General features: G+C 63.2%; 1 protein-coding gene across 2 annotated transcripts in view; it reads right to left on the bottom strand.

Moving 5' to 3' along the window:
* The window catches only part of ZNF385A (zinc finger protein 385A), a 47195-nt gene extending 39858 nt beyond the window's left edge, over nucleotides 1-7337 (bottom strand). For both annotated transcript variants that reach the window (XM_074979778.1, XM_074979779.1), the window contains exon 1: nucleotides 7236-7337. In XM_074979778.1, the coding sequence (XP_074835879.1) occupies nucleotides 7236-7245 (10 nt within the window). In that variant the 5' untranslated portion in view covers nucleotides 7246-7337. The remainder of the gene's footprint in view (nucleotides 1-7235) is intronic.
* Between the last annotated feature and the right edge of the window lie 8649 nt (nucleotides 7338-15986).

The following is a 15986-nucleotide window of genomic DNA, read 5'->3' as shown; positions in this document are numbered from 1 at the left end:
GGCAAGGCCTCCTTACTGGCTCGCCCTGCCAGCGCCACGCAGCCGGAGCCCTGCAGCCTACCGGGGACCGGGTAGCCCAGGGAGCTGCTGCTCCTCCCCCTGAGCCAGGCAGGGACCCAGCGTCCTGCAAACCCCACCCAGCTCTGTTCTGCTGTGGGGCCTGAGGCAGAATGCCCCCACCCGGGTTCTGCTTGCTGCCCAGTCACCAGGACGAGGGCTGTGGCAGATCAGGCCTCCACTGTCCACCCTGGGGCTCTCGGTCCTCCAGCAAACTCATCTCACAGTCTCCTGCTGGAGTCTGCCACCTGTCCCCCCTTGGGGAATTTCCACGTCGCATCCGTGAGGGCAGTGGGAGTCAGTGGTTAGAGCGGGTGGCTGGGGTATCAGGATTCTGGATTCTAGTCACGCCTCTGTGAACTTGGGTGCAATCCTCCCTGTTCCAGGCCTCAGTTTCTCCTCCTGACTGCAGGGTGCCCCTTGGGGTTGCTGATTACCCTGCCTGGGAAGAGATGGGTGCTCCTTGGGGAACCCCCAAGTTTTGAATTGCCCCTGGTCAATGCCCAGGACAACACAGCCCTGGCAGGAAGGCCTCTGACCCATGAGCAATGAGCTTGGAGCAGTTGCTGCTGGGGGCCTGAGGGCAGCAGCTAGGGCCTCCCTGTCCCCAGTGGGGTGAGCCCTAGGGCCGAGCACCCTGCCCTGGCAAGCCTGAGCCACAGGTCTCTCCCACCAGTCAAGCACAGCCACCAGCGCCAGGGCCACCTCCCAGTCAGCCCCTGCCTGGCCAGGGCTGGAGCCCAGGGCCCAGTGAGACACCAGGGGGTGGAGGGAGTGATCTGATTTGCTCAGGGCAGGCGTTTGGCCGGCAACCTGCCCACCAAGCCCCCAGGGCCCCCAGACCCTCTGCCCTGCGAGGCCAAGGCCCAGAGCCGGCGGGGCCGGGTGCTAATCCAATGGGCGGCCAAGGCAGCAGAGGACACCGAGTGCCTGGGGGGAAGGTGCCCCTCACCTGGTTGGGGCAGCTCAGCACAACCCCCCCCGGCTGGCACCGATACTGCCTGGCACCGCCTCACAGCGCCAGCCGGGGGTGATAGGAGCTGGAATGGGGATCTCCTCCCCCGACACCCACCTTCCCCCTCCAGCCAGGCCCCTCCGCCCTTGTCCCAGCCTCCCAAGCCCAGAGTTCAGCCTCCACCCAGCCAGGATCCCCGAGATGGTGCCAACAGCCCGGCCCCGTCAGGCAGAGCTGCCCAGAGCTGGGCCCAGTGCCCTGGTGTCACTTTCCTGCCCACAGCCAGGCTTAACCAGCCCCCCAGAAACCCCCCATGCCCCTCCCTCCAGGCCCTTCCAGCCCCCAGCAGGTCTCAGCACCTCCCTCCCCCGGCCAGGCACTGCACAGCCTTACAGGCCTGACCCCCCAGATCAGCCCCTTCTGCTGCCCTCCGGCCCTGTCCCCCCACGTGGCCCAGGTAGGGCCCTGCTCCACCTGCCACCCAAACCAGCCCCTTGCCCCAAAGGCCTCGCTCTGGAGCATGCACCCACACCATGCCAGCACCATGCCCAGAAGGTGGGGGAGCAGCAGCAGCACCTGGGGTTGGGCGCTGGTGTCCTAGCCCAGCCCAGCTCACGTTGCCTGCTGTGACCCTCCTGCCACCCCCTGTGACTCAGTTTCTCCCTTTGTGCCATGGGGGTTAGTGATGCTGACACGCAGCCCCAGGTATCTCCTGCAGGGGGCGCTCCTGGCCAGACCACTAACAGCCCACCCAGGTGGCGGGAGCCTGGCGCTGAGCCTGGGACCTTGAGGGACGGCTCCTGACCCAGCACGTGCCAGGGCCCCTGCTCCAGAGACGAAGTCCCGCGCTTCCCACAGAGCTGGCTACGGAGTGCAGTGCCCACTGCTGAGCTGACGCCCACTCCCTCACAAAGCCGGGGCAGGGCTGCTGGCCCCAGCGAGTGGCTATGGCAGGAGGCAGCAGGTGGTCCCCAGGACACCAGCAGGGGCCATTCGTTAACATTCACCCCTCCAGGGGCAGCGAGGGCAGAGCCACCAGTCCCCCGAGAGCCGGCGGTACAGCCCTCAGGGAGGCTCTGAGCTGCAGGGAGTGATGCTCCTTACACCCTGTCAGCTCCTCCCTGCTGGTGCCTTCATGGACACTGCCTGGGGCGAGACGGGGGCACCCCCAGGAGAGAGGCTGGGTCACCCCAGTGGTGATGGTCATGGGGCAGTGAGCCATGGGGGCCACTAACAGCAGCCTGCAGTAGAGGGCAGGTCCTGAGCTTGGGGGGCTGGCACCTGGGATGGCTGTGGTGTGGCGGCAACCCAGGAAAGGAGCCTTCATGCTGGCCATGGCTCCTGCCACACCACAGGGGTCTGCCTGCCTCCTCCCCAGGGCCTGCCAGGTGGGGAGGGGGGATCCAGGACTCAGTGCAACCCTACTGGAAGTGGCTGGCCCAGCCCGGGAGTCAGGGCCATCATGGCAAAGGGGCAGTCGTGCTGCAGAGCAAACTGTCAGGCTCAAGGTCGCAGCCCTGGCACGGGCCGGCTGATTTGGTTTGAGTGGGCACTGCAGCCAGCCGGTGGGAATCCAGCTCTCCTCAAGGAGCAGGGTGTGCCCAGCACCCCAGGGCTGGGGTCCCTGGACTGGGCTGGGCTCCTGGCTGCTCCCAGCCGAGGCACTCACTGAAAAGGGAACCCACCAGTGGGCTCTGCTCCGGGATAAAAATAACCCGCTAAGCCGCAGCAACCTGCTTATGTAAAGGCCGTCTGCTGCCGACATCCAGCCAAGAGCCACCGGCCTCCAGCTGGGGGTGGGAGGAAGGGGGAGGGGACACCAACGGAGCTGCCCGCCCCTTGGCTCCTGGTGTCTGTGGCTACGCCCAAAATTCAGCAACCCTACAATAACATTGCAGTGTACACAGCCTATTGGGCACCCTGCCAACACACTGCAGGGTGAGACTCCCACTGAGCACCCTATGATAATGCTGAGCGAAATGAGCACCCAGTGAGCACCCTACAATAACACTGAACATAATGACACCCACTGAGCACCCTACAATAACACTGCAGGGTGAGACACCCACTGAGCACCCTACCACAGCAATCCAGGTGCCCCTCCACACTCCTTTACCCAGCCCTGCACAGGGCTGTGCCCTCCCACGTGCCCAGGGAGTGCAGCCAGGGTCAGGCTTGCTGCTGTGCAAAGGCTGGTGAGGGCTGGGCTCAATACAGGGAGGACAGCGCTGCCTGGCAGGGAGATTTTGTGGTGCCCATGGGGATGAGATGAGTTTTTCGGGTGACTGCAACCCTCAAGTGCCCCTGGAACGCCCCAGTCACCCAGCAGGGACCTGCAGAGATGGGAAAGTGGGCAGAGGTGAGGTGACCAGGCACATCTCTCCCAGTTCTGCTGGTGCCCCTCAGTCCAAAACCGCAGCCACTAATGGGCCCGTTCTGCAGCTCCCCAAAGAGGCAGGGCCAAGCTCCCCCACTAACTCACGCGTGCCCCCTCCCAGGTTGTTGGCCCTGCCCTGCAGTGCCCCCTGCTGGACTCTCAAAGCAGAGACGTGGCCCAGGGATACCGAACCCAACAGCGGATGGTCTCGGTGCAAAGTCCTTAGTCCCAGACCCAGCCCGGGAGGGGACCCTGGCCTCCCCACGCTGCTCTGCCACTCAGCACCCAAGTGACCACAACGCCTGCTGGGCAAGGGGGTCGCAGTTCCTGCCCAGCCGACACCACCACAGGCACCGGCTGGTGGCCAGGGGACACATGCCCAGGGACCGAGCAGCGCTGGGTGTGGGACGGCACTCCCTGGCGGTGACCCCCCACGTCTAGACTGTCTAGAAACACACAGAGACATGGCGGTGCTCACGCGCGCACACACACGCACGCGCGTACAGACATGCACACAGACGCGGCCCTGCTGAGACACGCACATACTCATACACTCGCACCCAGCCGGACAGACAGACAGACATGCTGACGCACTGACACGCTCGCCTTCCATGGGGGAGGAGCTAATTCCCAGAGTTTTTCCACCCAGCTGGTGTATGGACCCTGCGCTGGACACAGCTCAGCCCCTCACTTGTGACCCTCAGTCCCTGCTAGTCCCTAGTCTGCCCACGCCCCTCCTGCCGGGCCCAGCCGCTGCTGCCTGCTGGGCTGGGGATCTGCATGGGGAATCCCCACCCACATCCCCACTCCATCCCCCATGCTGATGAGGGGAACAGGCCCTGCCAGCCTCAGCCTGCCCCCCATTGTGGGCCCCTGTGGAGTGGAGGGAAGGTGTCATGCTGCAGCCAGGGCAGAGCAGCCTGCGTGTCAGGCCGGGATCCCTGGGGCGAGCAGGGGCAGTGGGAGCCAGGATTGGGGGTGTCACTCCAAAACGTGCCATTGCCCCACCAGTTGTGCGTGGGGCCTTGCCATGTGCCGGGGGGGGGTGGTTCCCGTGCTGGTGCCAGGCAGCTGGGCCGTGGCTGTGTGCAAGTCTGTGGCTCTTCCCCCAGCTCTCCCGGGTACCTCATCCACCAGCCCAGCTCCATAACCTCACTCAGCCCTGGACAGACACACCCCCAAAGCCAGCTGAAGGAGCCTTCTCTGGGCTGCCCTGGGACCCTCTGCCAAGGGGCTGGAGGCTGGAACCACCATGGTCAGCACCCACCCTGTGGGGCACTGCTGGGTCCCTGCAGACGCCCCCACACACACCAGGGCTTGGCGCCAAGGTGGCACAGTAGGCACGACGCAGCAGTGAGTGAAGGAGACCCCCATGGCCAACGGCAGATCCGCTGACACGGCAGGGGCTGGATGGCGCTGGGACAGGCCGGGGCGTGCCGGGAACGCCCGCGGTTGGCAGGTGCTGCAAGAGCTGCACAGGCCACAGATGCCCAAGTTTCACGTCTCATCAGAAAGCTGGTACAGTCGCCAGGCCCCTGCTGTGCCCGGCCCGGCCTGGCCCAGCCCCTGCAGCACCAGCCCCCACCACGCCCAACTCCCTCTCCACACCTGTCCTCCTCCCAACAGAGAGGAGCCCCCAGCACAACTGCAACAGGGTCCCGGCCCTGCCGCTGAGCAAGGTCCTGGGAGTGTCTCTGGCTCCCACCTGGGAAGTAACAGGGGCTCTGGCCTGGCTCCATGTCACACACACAAGGGAGTTGGAGGTATGAGATCAAGCATAGGGACAGCGGGCAGGGAGAAGGGGCAGAGAGCGCGTGCAAGGTGAGTGCAGACAGACAGCCCCAGGAGGAGAGACAGCCCCAGACCCACGGGCAGCCCCAGGCCCACAGACCACGCCAGGCCCACAGGCAGCACCAGACCCACGGGCAGCCCCCGGCCCACAGACCACGCCAGGCCCACAGGCAGCCCCAGGCCCAGAAACCGCACCAGACCCACAGGCAGCTCCAGGCCTACGGACAACACCAGGCCCACGGGTGGCCCCAGGCTCAAAGCCACCACAGGGCTGTCTGAGGGAGCTGGGCCAGATGTTTGGGCCCTCCCCCACCCCCATGCTGTGGGCCCTGGTCCCCTCGCCCCATATTCTTTCCAGGCTGGTTCCAGTCATGACCAGCCCCCCAACACGGCCCAGCACAGGGCCTGTCCCCCAGCATGGCCACCCCGAGGAGGGAACCCCACCACCAACATTAGAGCCAAGGGCAGGATGGGGGAGGCTGGGACCCAGCGCAGCCGCAGGTCGGGGGCTGAGCGAAGGAGCCCCAGAAGCTGAGGGAGCCAGAAGCCCAGCTTCCCCCCAGCTCCTTGTGATTGGCAGCTTGTGACACAACCAGGGCAGGAGAGCCCCCAGCCCTAGCCGTGATGCAACACCCACAACCGAGAGGCCCAAGTTACAGACTCCCTGAAGGCCCCACTTCCGGGGCCTCCCGTGACCTACACGGACCATTGATGAAACAGGGTGGGCAAACTGCGGGGCCTTCTTCACCCACAAGGGCCAATTCCACCCCCTCCACGTCTCCCCACAACCGCTGTGCGATACAGTGGGACTGAGGGGCGTCAAGGGGTGAGCAGAGCTGGGCTGCAGGCAGCCGTGAGGGGCACCTCAGTGTACGCCCGGGGGCTGGCTAGCAGGGGCTGTGGGTGGATGGGAGTGAGTGAGGGGCAGCGGCAGAGCTGTGCGTGATGGTGATGCTGGTTTATCACCTTCCTGCTGCACCCCTGGCTCTGACTGAGCTTGTTGGCAGCAGGAGGGTGGGATGGGACAGGATGGGGCACAGAGGGAGAGGACAGGGATGGCCAGGAAGGGCAGAAGGGGCACGGGGATGGGATGGGACATGCTGGGAGGCACAGGGACATGGCAGGGCTGCAGGTGGGAGGCAGAGGGATGAGAGAGGATGTGCCGGGGGCAAAGAGAGGGGACAGTGGGCCCCCGGGCTCGGAGGGACAGGATGGAACAGGACCAGGGGCAGAGGGACAGGACAGGAGCAGAGGGATGGGACGGGGGTGCATCTGCATTGCCCCCCCACCAAGCTCCATGCCCCCTCCTCCCACCCCACCTGGAGTAGGAAGCCATGGAGACCACAGCCCACAAGCCTAGGGCAGAGCCTCTCCCACCCCTCCCCCACCTCTACCTCCCTCCGGGGGTGACACCATGGCTGGGGGAGACAGCCCTGGGGGCCCAAATCCTGGGGCGATGGGGGTTGTGCAGGGCAGGGTGGGTGGCCCAGGAGCTCGGTCAGAGATGATGCTCCCAGCTTCAGCCATAGGAGGAACACCCTGCCCACCACCCCTCCCCCACAGAACCAGCGGCCCCCCCTTGGCACCCCCTCCTCCCTCGCCCTGCCAAGCTGCCAGGGTCAGCACAGGTCGGACTCTGTTGAGTAACAGCCCCGGAGATCGGATCGCTCTGTGCCCCCCTCAACCCGCTTGTGCCCCCCTCCCCCACCCATACCCCCCCGCTCCTGGCAGCGGAACTGGTCTGAAATAACAAAAAGTTCCATACTGTGCCCTGGGGGGCAGGGCCGGGGCTGGCGGGGGCGGGGAGATGGGGTAAGCGGCAGAGTGTGGGGCGGGGGCAGGGAGTGGGGTCCGGGGGAAATGCGCACACCTGCCCCCCCCCCCCACCTGCAGCCCGGGAAGTTCGGATCAGCCCGGGGCCGATCCCCCTGCCCCGCCCCAAGCACACAGGGTCAGAGAGGCGCAGCGCGTCCGCTCCCCGAGCTAGGCAGTCCCGGATCGGGCCGCATGGGCACAGGGCGGGGGGGTCGCCGGACGGTCAGAGCATCCACTCACCCAGAATCATCCCGCGGGCTCCGGGCGCGGCCCCAGCGATCCGAGAGTGGTCAGGCAGCCCCAGCGATCCGGGGAGGTCAGGCAGCCCCAGCGATCCGGGGGGGGGGGGGTCAGGCAGCCCCAGCGATCCGGGGGGGGGGGGGGGGGTCAGGCAGCCCCAGCGATCCGGGGGGGGGTCAGGCAGCCCCAGAGATCCGGGGGGGGTCAGGCAGCCCCAGCGATCCGGGGGGGGTCAGGCAGCCCCAGCGAAGGGGGGGCCGAGGCGCTGGCGGGGGGCGCTGCAGGGTCCGTGCCCAGCGAAGCCGAAGCCGCAGCATCCGCGCTGTGAGCGGCGAGCGGGGGCAGCGCGCGGCTCCTGGGCAGGGACCCCCGGGGCGCCTCGCCTGCCCGGCCGCGATTGGCTGCGCCGCCAACTCCCGGCCCAATGGCAGCGGCCCGAGCGGCGGGGGCCGGGTTACCCGGCAGGACCCAGGTGAGCGAGAGCCCCGCGCCGCGCCGGGCGGAGACAACGTGCCCCTGGCCGCCTGCCGAGCGCCCTGCCGCGGGGAGCGGGACGCGCACACGCACACGCACACGCACACGCACTGCGGGACAGACGGACCCCGGGGACAGGCTGACACACACACACACACACACACTGCGCAACAGACACTCGGGGACAGATGGGATCACAAACACACTGTGGGACAGACAGACAGACACCCGGGGACAGGCCAACGCACACACCCTCTGCAGGACAGACAGACAGACACCTGGGGACAGGCCGACACACACACACGCCCCGTGGGACAGACAGACAGACACCTGCAGACAGACCAAAATACACACGCACACACACACACGCACGCACACACCCTGCAGGACAGACAGACAGACCCCCGGGGACAGGCTGACACACACACACCCCCTGTGGGACAGACAGACCCCGGGGACAGATAGGATCACACACACGCTGCGGGACAGACAGACACCTGGAGACAGGCCAATGTGCGCACACACACTGCAGGACAGACAGACACCTGGGACAGGCCCACAGACACACTGTGGGACAGACACTTGGGGCATACGGGATCATACGTGCTGTGGGACAGACAGACACCTGGGGACAGGCTGACACACATGCACTGCAGGACAGACGGACACCTGGGGACAGGCTGACACACATGCACTGCAGGACAGACACACCTGGGGACAGGCGAACACACACACACACTGCAGGACAGACAGACACCTGGGGACAGGCCCACACACACACAGTGGGACAGACACCTGGGGACAGATGGGATCATACACACTGTGGGACAGACAGACACCTGGGGACAGGCCCACACACACACACTGTGGGACAGACAGACACCTGGGGACAGGCCAACGCACACACACACTTTGGGACAGACAGACACCTGGAGACAGATGGGATCGCACAGGCTGAAGGACTCATGGACACACACCCACACTGCAAGACAGGCATCTGCAGACAGGCTGACACACAAACACACTACAGGACAGACACCTGGGGTCTCTCTTTCTCTCCCACACACACAGAGTGCTGGGCAGACACACACACCAGGCTGGGGCATCCAGTCACACACACATACCTTGAGTGACAGCCCCAGTCACACACACATGCGCGCAGAGCAGCAGACAGGCGGGCAGATGCCCACATGCTGTGGAATAGAAAGACAGACATGGGACAGACACACACTGCAGGATATCCAGCTACACACACACATGGAGAGACAGTCACACGCAGACATACTGAAAGACAGACAGACACTGAGGGACAGCCCAACTCACTGAGACACATGGGCTACGTCTACACGTGCAGCCAACATCGAAATAGGTTGCGACATCGAAATAGTCTATTTCGAAGAATAACGTCTACACGTCCTCCAGGGCCAGCAACGTCGATGTTCAACTTCGACGTTGCTCAGCCCAACATCGAAATAGGCGCAGCGAGGGAACGTCTACACGTCAAAGTAGCACACATCGAAATAGGGATGCCAGGCACAGCTGCAGACAGGGTCACAGGGCGGGCTCAACAGCAAGCCGCTCCCTTAAAGGGCCCCTCCCAGACACACTTGCACTAAACAACACAAGATACACAGAGCCGACAACTGGTTGCAGACCCTGTGCCTGCAGCATAGATCCCCAGCTGCCGCAGAAGCAGCCAGAAGCCCTGGGCTAAGGGCTGCTGCCCACGGTGACTATAGAGCCCCGCAGGGGCTGGAGAGAGAGCATCTCTCAACCCCCCAGCTGATGGCCGCCATGGAGGACCCAGCAATTTCGACGTTGCGGGACGCGGATCGTCTACATGGTCCCTACTTCGACGTTGAACGTCGAAGTAGGGCGCTATTCCTATCTCCTCATGAGGTTAGCGACTTCGACGTCTCGCCGCCTAACGTCGAAGTTAACTTCGAAATAGCGCCCGACACGTGTAGACGCGACGGGCGCTATTTCGAAGTTGGTGCCGCTACTTCGAAGTAGCGTGCACGTGTAGACGCAGCTATGGAGAGGCAGCCAGACTGGGACATGGACAGATACACAGACTATCTGTCAGGCTCCCTGGTTTGCACCCTCTCTTTCACACCTCAAAAGCTTCCTGCTGCTTTTGGTCCCACCTGGCCCATCCCACACCAGGCTGAAAGCCCCAAAGAGCCAGGCTACACGGAGCAGTTTCCAGTCCCTGGGGTAAAGTATCTGGCACCCTGGAGTCCAACCACTTCTGAAGCAAACTAGCTCCAATATTCTGAAAAGAAATTTATTGTTCAGCCAACTAGCCACACCCAATGGGCGCTAGCGGCTAGTGTGTGGGACAGCCCGGGTCTGGAGCATGCAACGGGGTGGCCTAGGGGGATGTTGCTGTGTTGGGTGGAGGATGAGGAGCAGGCTGGGGAGTGGTGAAGGAAAAGAGGGGTGCGGATTGGTGGGGGGCATATTAGGGGGTTGGCATGTTGGGGTGAGTGCATTTGGCTGGGGTATGACTAGCAAGTGGGGTGAGTGTTTTGGGGCATGTGCGGGTGGAGTGGGGGGTGGGTGTGTCGGAGGATGAGGAGCAGGGGCCTGGGGGGGTTGGTGGGTTAGGGTCAGAATATGAGGAGCGGGGGAGGGTAGGGGTTGGGGTCGGAGGTGGGGAAGGGCAGGGATTGGAGGCTGCCAGCAGGGTTCTCTCTAATATTTTCCTTCATGAGTGGAATAAATTTTGCTGTGTGCACCAGGGCATGCAAAGGTGCACCACACACACTCTCTGCCAGCTGTGGGTGCTCAGCTAATCAGCTGGGCAGCACCTGAATCTCTCCTGGGTGCTGCCACCTGCTCACTTACAGGGAACGCTGGCTGAGGGGGAGGGATATGGGGGCGGGGGTGGGGGCAGGTGGGTACGAGGGGCAGAGGCGGGTGGTACAAGGAGTGGGGTGTGCATGCGTTTAGGGTTGGGGTATGCAGAGCAAGGGTGTCCCAGGCTGCCCCTCCCCTGCAACCCGGCCTTCCCTCCAGACCTGACCCAGCTGGGAGTGCCTCGAATACTAAGCGAGCAGCCGCCAGCTCTGATCTGTCTCAGCACGTTGGAGCACAGCAAGCTTCATGCAGCAGCTGTCCCAGGAAATCAATTACGAGCCTGAGAGAGGCCAGGGACCGGGCCTCTGGGAGGCGCAGCCACTGGTAGGGCCAGGCTGGGCTGGGGGTGCACGGGGGTCAGGCAGAGGTAAGCAGAGGAGGGGGTGAGCGCAGGGTGTGTGTGTGTGCAAGTGTGTGTGCCACGGATCGGCTGGCGCTGGTGCACAATAGTGTAACTGCCTCCATACACATGCAGGCACCCCCGCTGGCCTGTGCGTAGGAAGGACACTGCTGTGTGTGTGTCAGAGCAGTGGCTGCAGACACCTGGATGCACCCCCCCCTCCCCCCCCCGCTTTGTGTCCGGTCGGTACGGCTGGCTGTGTGCGTGCGCATTTGCGTGTTCATGCTCATGAGTGTAACGGTGTTAAAGGACACATGAGGGCCGGTGCTCACACACTCAGCTGGGTCTCAGCAGGTCTCCAAGAGCAGGAGGCATTCGGTCAGGTGTGTACGTGCCCTGTATGCACACGTCTGACTGGCTGGGATTCCTTCTGCCCCTGTTTAAGGGTGTGTGTGTGTATGCGCGCGCGCGCACATGCAGAGTCAGGTGTTGCAAATGGCTATGCATGTGTAACTGCCAGTGTGTGCACATACACCTGCTTGCCTCTGTGTGTGTGTGTGTGTGTGTCAGTTTATCTCCTACCCCACCTCCTAAGCCCAGATACATCCCCCCCCCAACAGCCTCACCTGCCCATTGGTTCCACCCCTTTTGCACTTTTAGGCCAGATTTAACTCAGGTTTCTTTGGTTGGTGTTTTAAGACTAGCGCTGTGGATCCCCCCTCCCAGACTCTCAGCTCCTCCACGCCAGCCCAGACCCTGGGGACTCAGCCCCTCCCTCCCCTGCATCTGCCCAAGACTCAGTTCCGCACCCACATAACCACATTTACCCAGTGCTTACTGAGCCTTCCTGCTATCTCTGGGCCCCTGCAGATTTGAGGGGGGGGGACATCTGTGCTCACCCCTCCCCCATCTTTTAGCGCTAAGGAGTAAGTAGAATGAAATGTGGCTCCAGAGAGAGAGATGCTGGGAGAACCTTCCCCCACCCCAGAGCACCCAGAGCCCAGCGTGAGCTTTTGCAGGTCTTCCCACTTTTCTGCTAGGATCAGCTGTCCTGACTGAGGCAAGGTGGGGGAAGTAATTCCCCTCCCGCCCAGAGCAGCTCCTGTTAGGGCGAGAGACCAGCTTCCCAGCTAAGTGGGGCTTGCCTTCCAACTGCGCAGGCCTAGCCCCAGAAAGGCCAGTCCCCGCTAGAGTCTTGCTCAGTTCTTGACCTCTGCTTCTCCCTGTGGCAGTGAGTTCCGCAGAGTAACCTCATCTGAGGAGGAAAGGGTTCCCTGGATCCGTTCTTTGTGTTCCATGGTGCATGAGCTCCTTCTCCACTGGGAGCCAGGCCGGAGCCTGCCTTGGCTTGGCATTGCTGTCTGCTGTGCAGCCCTTCTTCCTTCTTTCCTCTTGGGCTTGGGGAGAAGCCCAGCTTTGTCTCTCTCCCCCCACGCCCCCCGGGAGCTTTTCCAGGCCTCTCACCCATCTCAGAGCCCTAGCAGCAGGGCTTGTCCTCACGCCGATGGGGCCACGAGACCTAGCAAACTCATCTCACTTCAGCTGCTGTCTGGTGGGCCCGGCTGGAGCTGGGTGCGCAGTGCCGCAAGCAGCACCAGTCGTTCACACTGGCGGTGGTGGCTCCGTCTGCCACGTGCGACATCACTGGGGAAGAGGGAAAATGCACTGACATATTCAGGTCACCTACGGCTGCATCCCACAAAGACTGAGGCACCTGCTCCGTGTCACAGCAAAGGCAGGCGGGAGGGATGTGTGCTTAGGGTCAGGTGGGCGGGCGAGACAGCTGGCTCAGGAGCTAGGCCAGCCTCCAGCCAGGCTGCAGTGCCAGGTCCAATGGAGCTCACCTGCAACCACTCGGCGGGTGCAGGGGGAGCCACTCGCTGGGTTCACTACCCCACAGAAGCTGGTGAGCAGACAGTGAGGAGACCCCTGGAGATACAGGACCAGGCCCTGGCCCATCCACGGCCCCATGCAGGAGGGCGAGGGGAGGCGCGGCTGTACCCAGGTGCTGTCAGGTTCACCCGAGCACATCAGAGCACTGTCTGCAGTCAGAGGGTGACTGGGGAGGAGGGGGGGGTGTAGCGGGTGTAGGTCGGGGCCAGGCCTGACACTTCAACGCTAATCCTGGCCCTGCGGCTTTCCCTGGCTGAGCCCATCTGCTTCAGTTCTGCTGTACCAAAAGCACCGGAGAGTCCTAGCCCTCGCCAGTGTACAGTAACGCCCATGGCCAGGCCAAGGCAGGGCAGGTCGTGGGGTATTACCACACTCATAACCCTGCCTTGGATGGCTCTGGGTGCTGCAGGCCAGCCAGGGTAGGATCCATCTCCCTCCCACACACCTGGGTCAGACCTCGCCATGGTCGTCTCACCCCACTGAACACTGCCCGGCAGGTGGAACTGGCGGGGCAGGAGCCAGCTGAGCTGCATCCTTGTTCGCCCTGGTCGGGGCATCCCTAGCAGCTCTCTGCTGCTGAGTAGCTGGGCGCTTTGCATGCAGGACCTGTTGGCATCCCCCGGAAGGAGTGAGTCAGCGCAGCTGTGAGCTGCCCCTCTGCCAGAGAGCAGCGCTTGCAGGGGGCGGTGGGTCCCTGCGGCCGTTCGGCACAAGATATTTCTGGGTCGGGCTTGTCTGGATGCCTAGTGGGCGGGGAAGGGAGGGGGCAAACTGAGGAATACAGGCTCACTCCAGGTCACACAGCCACTCTGCGAGGGCGCGAGGAATAGAACCCAGGAGTCCTGTCGCCCCTTCCCTGGTCTAATCATGACCAACCATCCACTCCCAGAGCCAGGAACCCCAACAGTTCACCCAGCCCAACCGATTCCCTGCCCCTCCCAGAGACAGGCGAACCCAGGAGTCCTGCCTCGCCGCCCTCACCAGCGCACAGGCCAGACATGTGCCGTGGGTGTCACTGCTCTGCTGACAGCTGCTCTGATTCTTCCTACGGCTTCCCCTGGCTTCAGTGGGTACCAGTCCTGGGCTACCGCACCGCAGGGATCCCTCCCGGCCTGCTGGCTGGGGGCTGGGACTGACAGGGCAGCCCGGGGGGCAGGTTGGACATTGGCAGGCACCTTGTCCTCTGTCCCCTTCTCCTCAGCACTGGGGGCTGCTCCCCATGCCAGGCCTGGATCTGGCACCCAGTGAGGGTGGGGCGCGGGGGCCGCAGCAGAGGCTGGGTGTTACTGCTGAAGCCCCGCGTGGGAGCAGATGAACGATTCATAAAGCATCAGGTGCCAGACAGTCTCCTGGCCTGAGCACCTTCCCGCCCCACACAGGCCCCGACCTGCGCAGCCAGGGACAGGCCGGGAGCCAGGGGAAGGCAAGACAAGGCTCTTCTCTCAGCCTTGTTTGAGGGAAGCTGAGTCACGCCCCCAGGCCCGGGAGCCTGGTATGTGAGGGTCCGAGGGAAGTGCCTGTGGCCGGTACCCCCCACCCGGAGGTTGGGGTCCCACCCTATGGCAATGGGGGGCACCCGTGGAGAATGACCTCCCACAAGGGCAGAGGGTGAGTTTGTGTCAGGACCAGAGCCCAGTAGCCCTGGTGTTGGGCCTGGGAGTAGCCCACAGAGCAGCTTCCTCTGGTGGGGCAGGACATGGCATCCCCCAGCCTCTGCACCGTGTGTTGCTCAGTTACGCTGACAAAGTGGGTGCAAAGCTTCCGGGCCTGCGATTCCGGGCAGCGCTGATGGACCCTGGTGTGGGACAGGCTCCTGTCAGTGACATTGGCTGGGATCCAGCCAGCAGCTGAGGTACCACCCGGTCCTCTAAGCTACAGGGCAGCTGGGCCTGAGCTGCGTCCTGGGAACATGGTGGTAGCATGCAGCCAGCTGCCCTTCCAGGGCATGTGGGGCAGAGCAGGTGCAGCAGGCAGGGGGCTGGCCTGGAGTTTTGCTGTTGTGCTCCCAAGGTGACCCTGGCAGGCGGCGGGGAGGGAGTGGGAGCAGGGGCTGCTATTGTCTGCCCCATGCTATTGTCTGCCCCATGCCCCTCCCCTGGTGAACACCTTAAGGGTGTGTGAGGCTCAAGCACAAGGCACATGGGGCTGAAGGGGAACCAGAGGGTTTGGCTGAGACCCAAGCAAAGAGCCCTGGGCCAGCTGACCTACCCTCCCTGCTCCCTGACACAAACACTGCTGGGGGGCAGCAGCATATGCCAGGCCCTGCGCTGCCCTTGCCTGGCTCACTCCCTGCCATCAATGGGTGTTACCCCAGGGGAGTGCACAGGGGCCTGGCTCAGGGGCTTCAGGCCTGGCTCTTCACTGGTTTATTCTCCTGGGAGGTCCCCAGAAAGCCCTGTGACTTTGAGGCACCTTCCTCCCACAGCAGCAGGAGGTTCGGTTACAGCTGTGGATTTGGTTACAGATTCCCACAGGGAAGCGGCTGCATCGGCTGATTCTCTGCCCCAAGCGCCGGCGTGGAGAGTGGGAAGCCGCCGTTTCAGCAGAAGGGAAGAACGAGGGGGTTCCACGGGCTGGTTCTCTGCCATAGCTTCATCACTGATTTAGATACTGGCACAGAGAGGACGCTCCTCAAGTCTGCAGATGACACAGAGGGGTGGCAAGTGCTTCGGAGGAGAGGGTCAGAATTCAAAATGATCTGGACGGGCTGGAGAAACAGCCTGGGGCAAAGAGGATGACGTTCAATAGGGACAAGTGCAAAGTCCCCCACCTAGGGAGGAAGAATCCGTTTCACACACACACAAGGGGGCAGTGACCCCCAGGACAGAGCACTGCAGAAAGGGATGGAGGTATCGCAGTGGACCACAGACTGAGCGTGAGTCACCAGAGAGACACTGGACCAAAAAAAAACCAAACACGGCTCTGGGATGCATTAACCGGAGTGCTGTGAGCAAGACACAAGAAGTAATTCTTCCGCTCTACTCTGCACTGACTCGGCCTCAGTTGGCGCTCTGTGTCCAGTTGTGGGCACCACATTTTTGGAAAGAGGTGGAGAAATCGGAGAGGGTCCAGAGAAGAGCAACTAAAATGATTAAAACTCTGGAAAATATGCCCTGTGGGAGAAGATTAAAGGAATTGGGTTTGTGTAGTTTGGAAAAGAGAAGGCCGAGAGGAGACGTGAT

Source organism: Carettochelys insculpta, chromosome 29 (assembly GCF_033958435.1).
Source record: "Carettochelys insculpta isolate YL-2023 chromosome 29, ASM3395843v1, whole genome shotgun sequence".
Taxonomy (NCBI): domain Eukaryota; kingdom Metazoa; phylum Chordata; order Testudines; family Carettochelyidae; genus Carettochelys; species Carettochelys insculpta.
The sequence above is the reverse complement of the archived record's forward strand: the minus strand, read 5'-3'. Positions and strand labels throughout refer to the sequence as shown.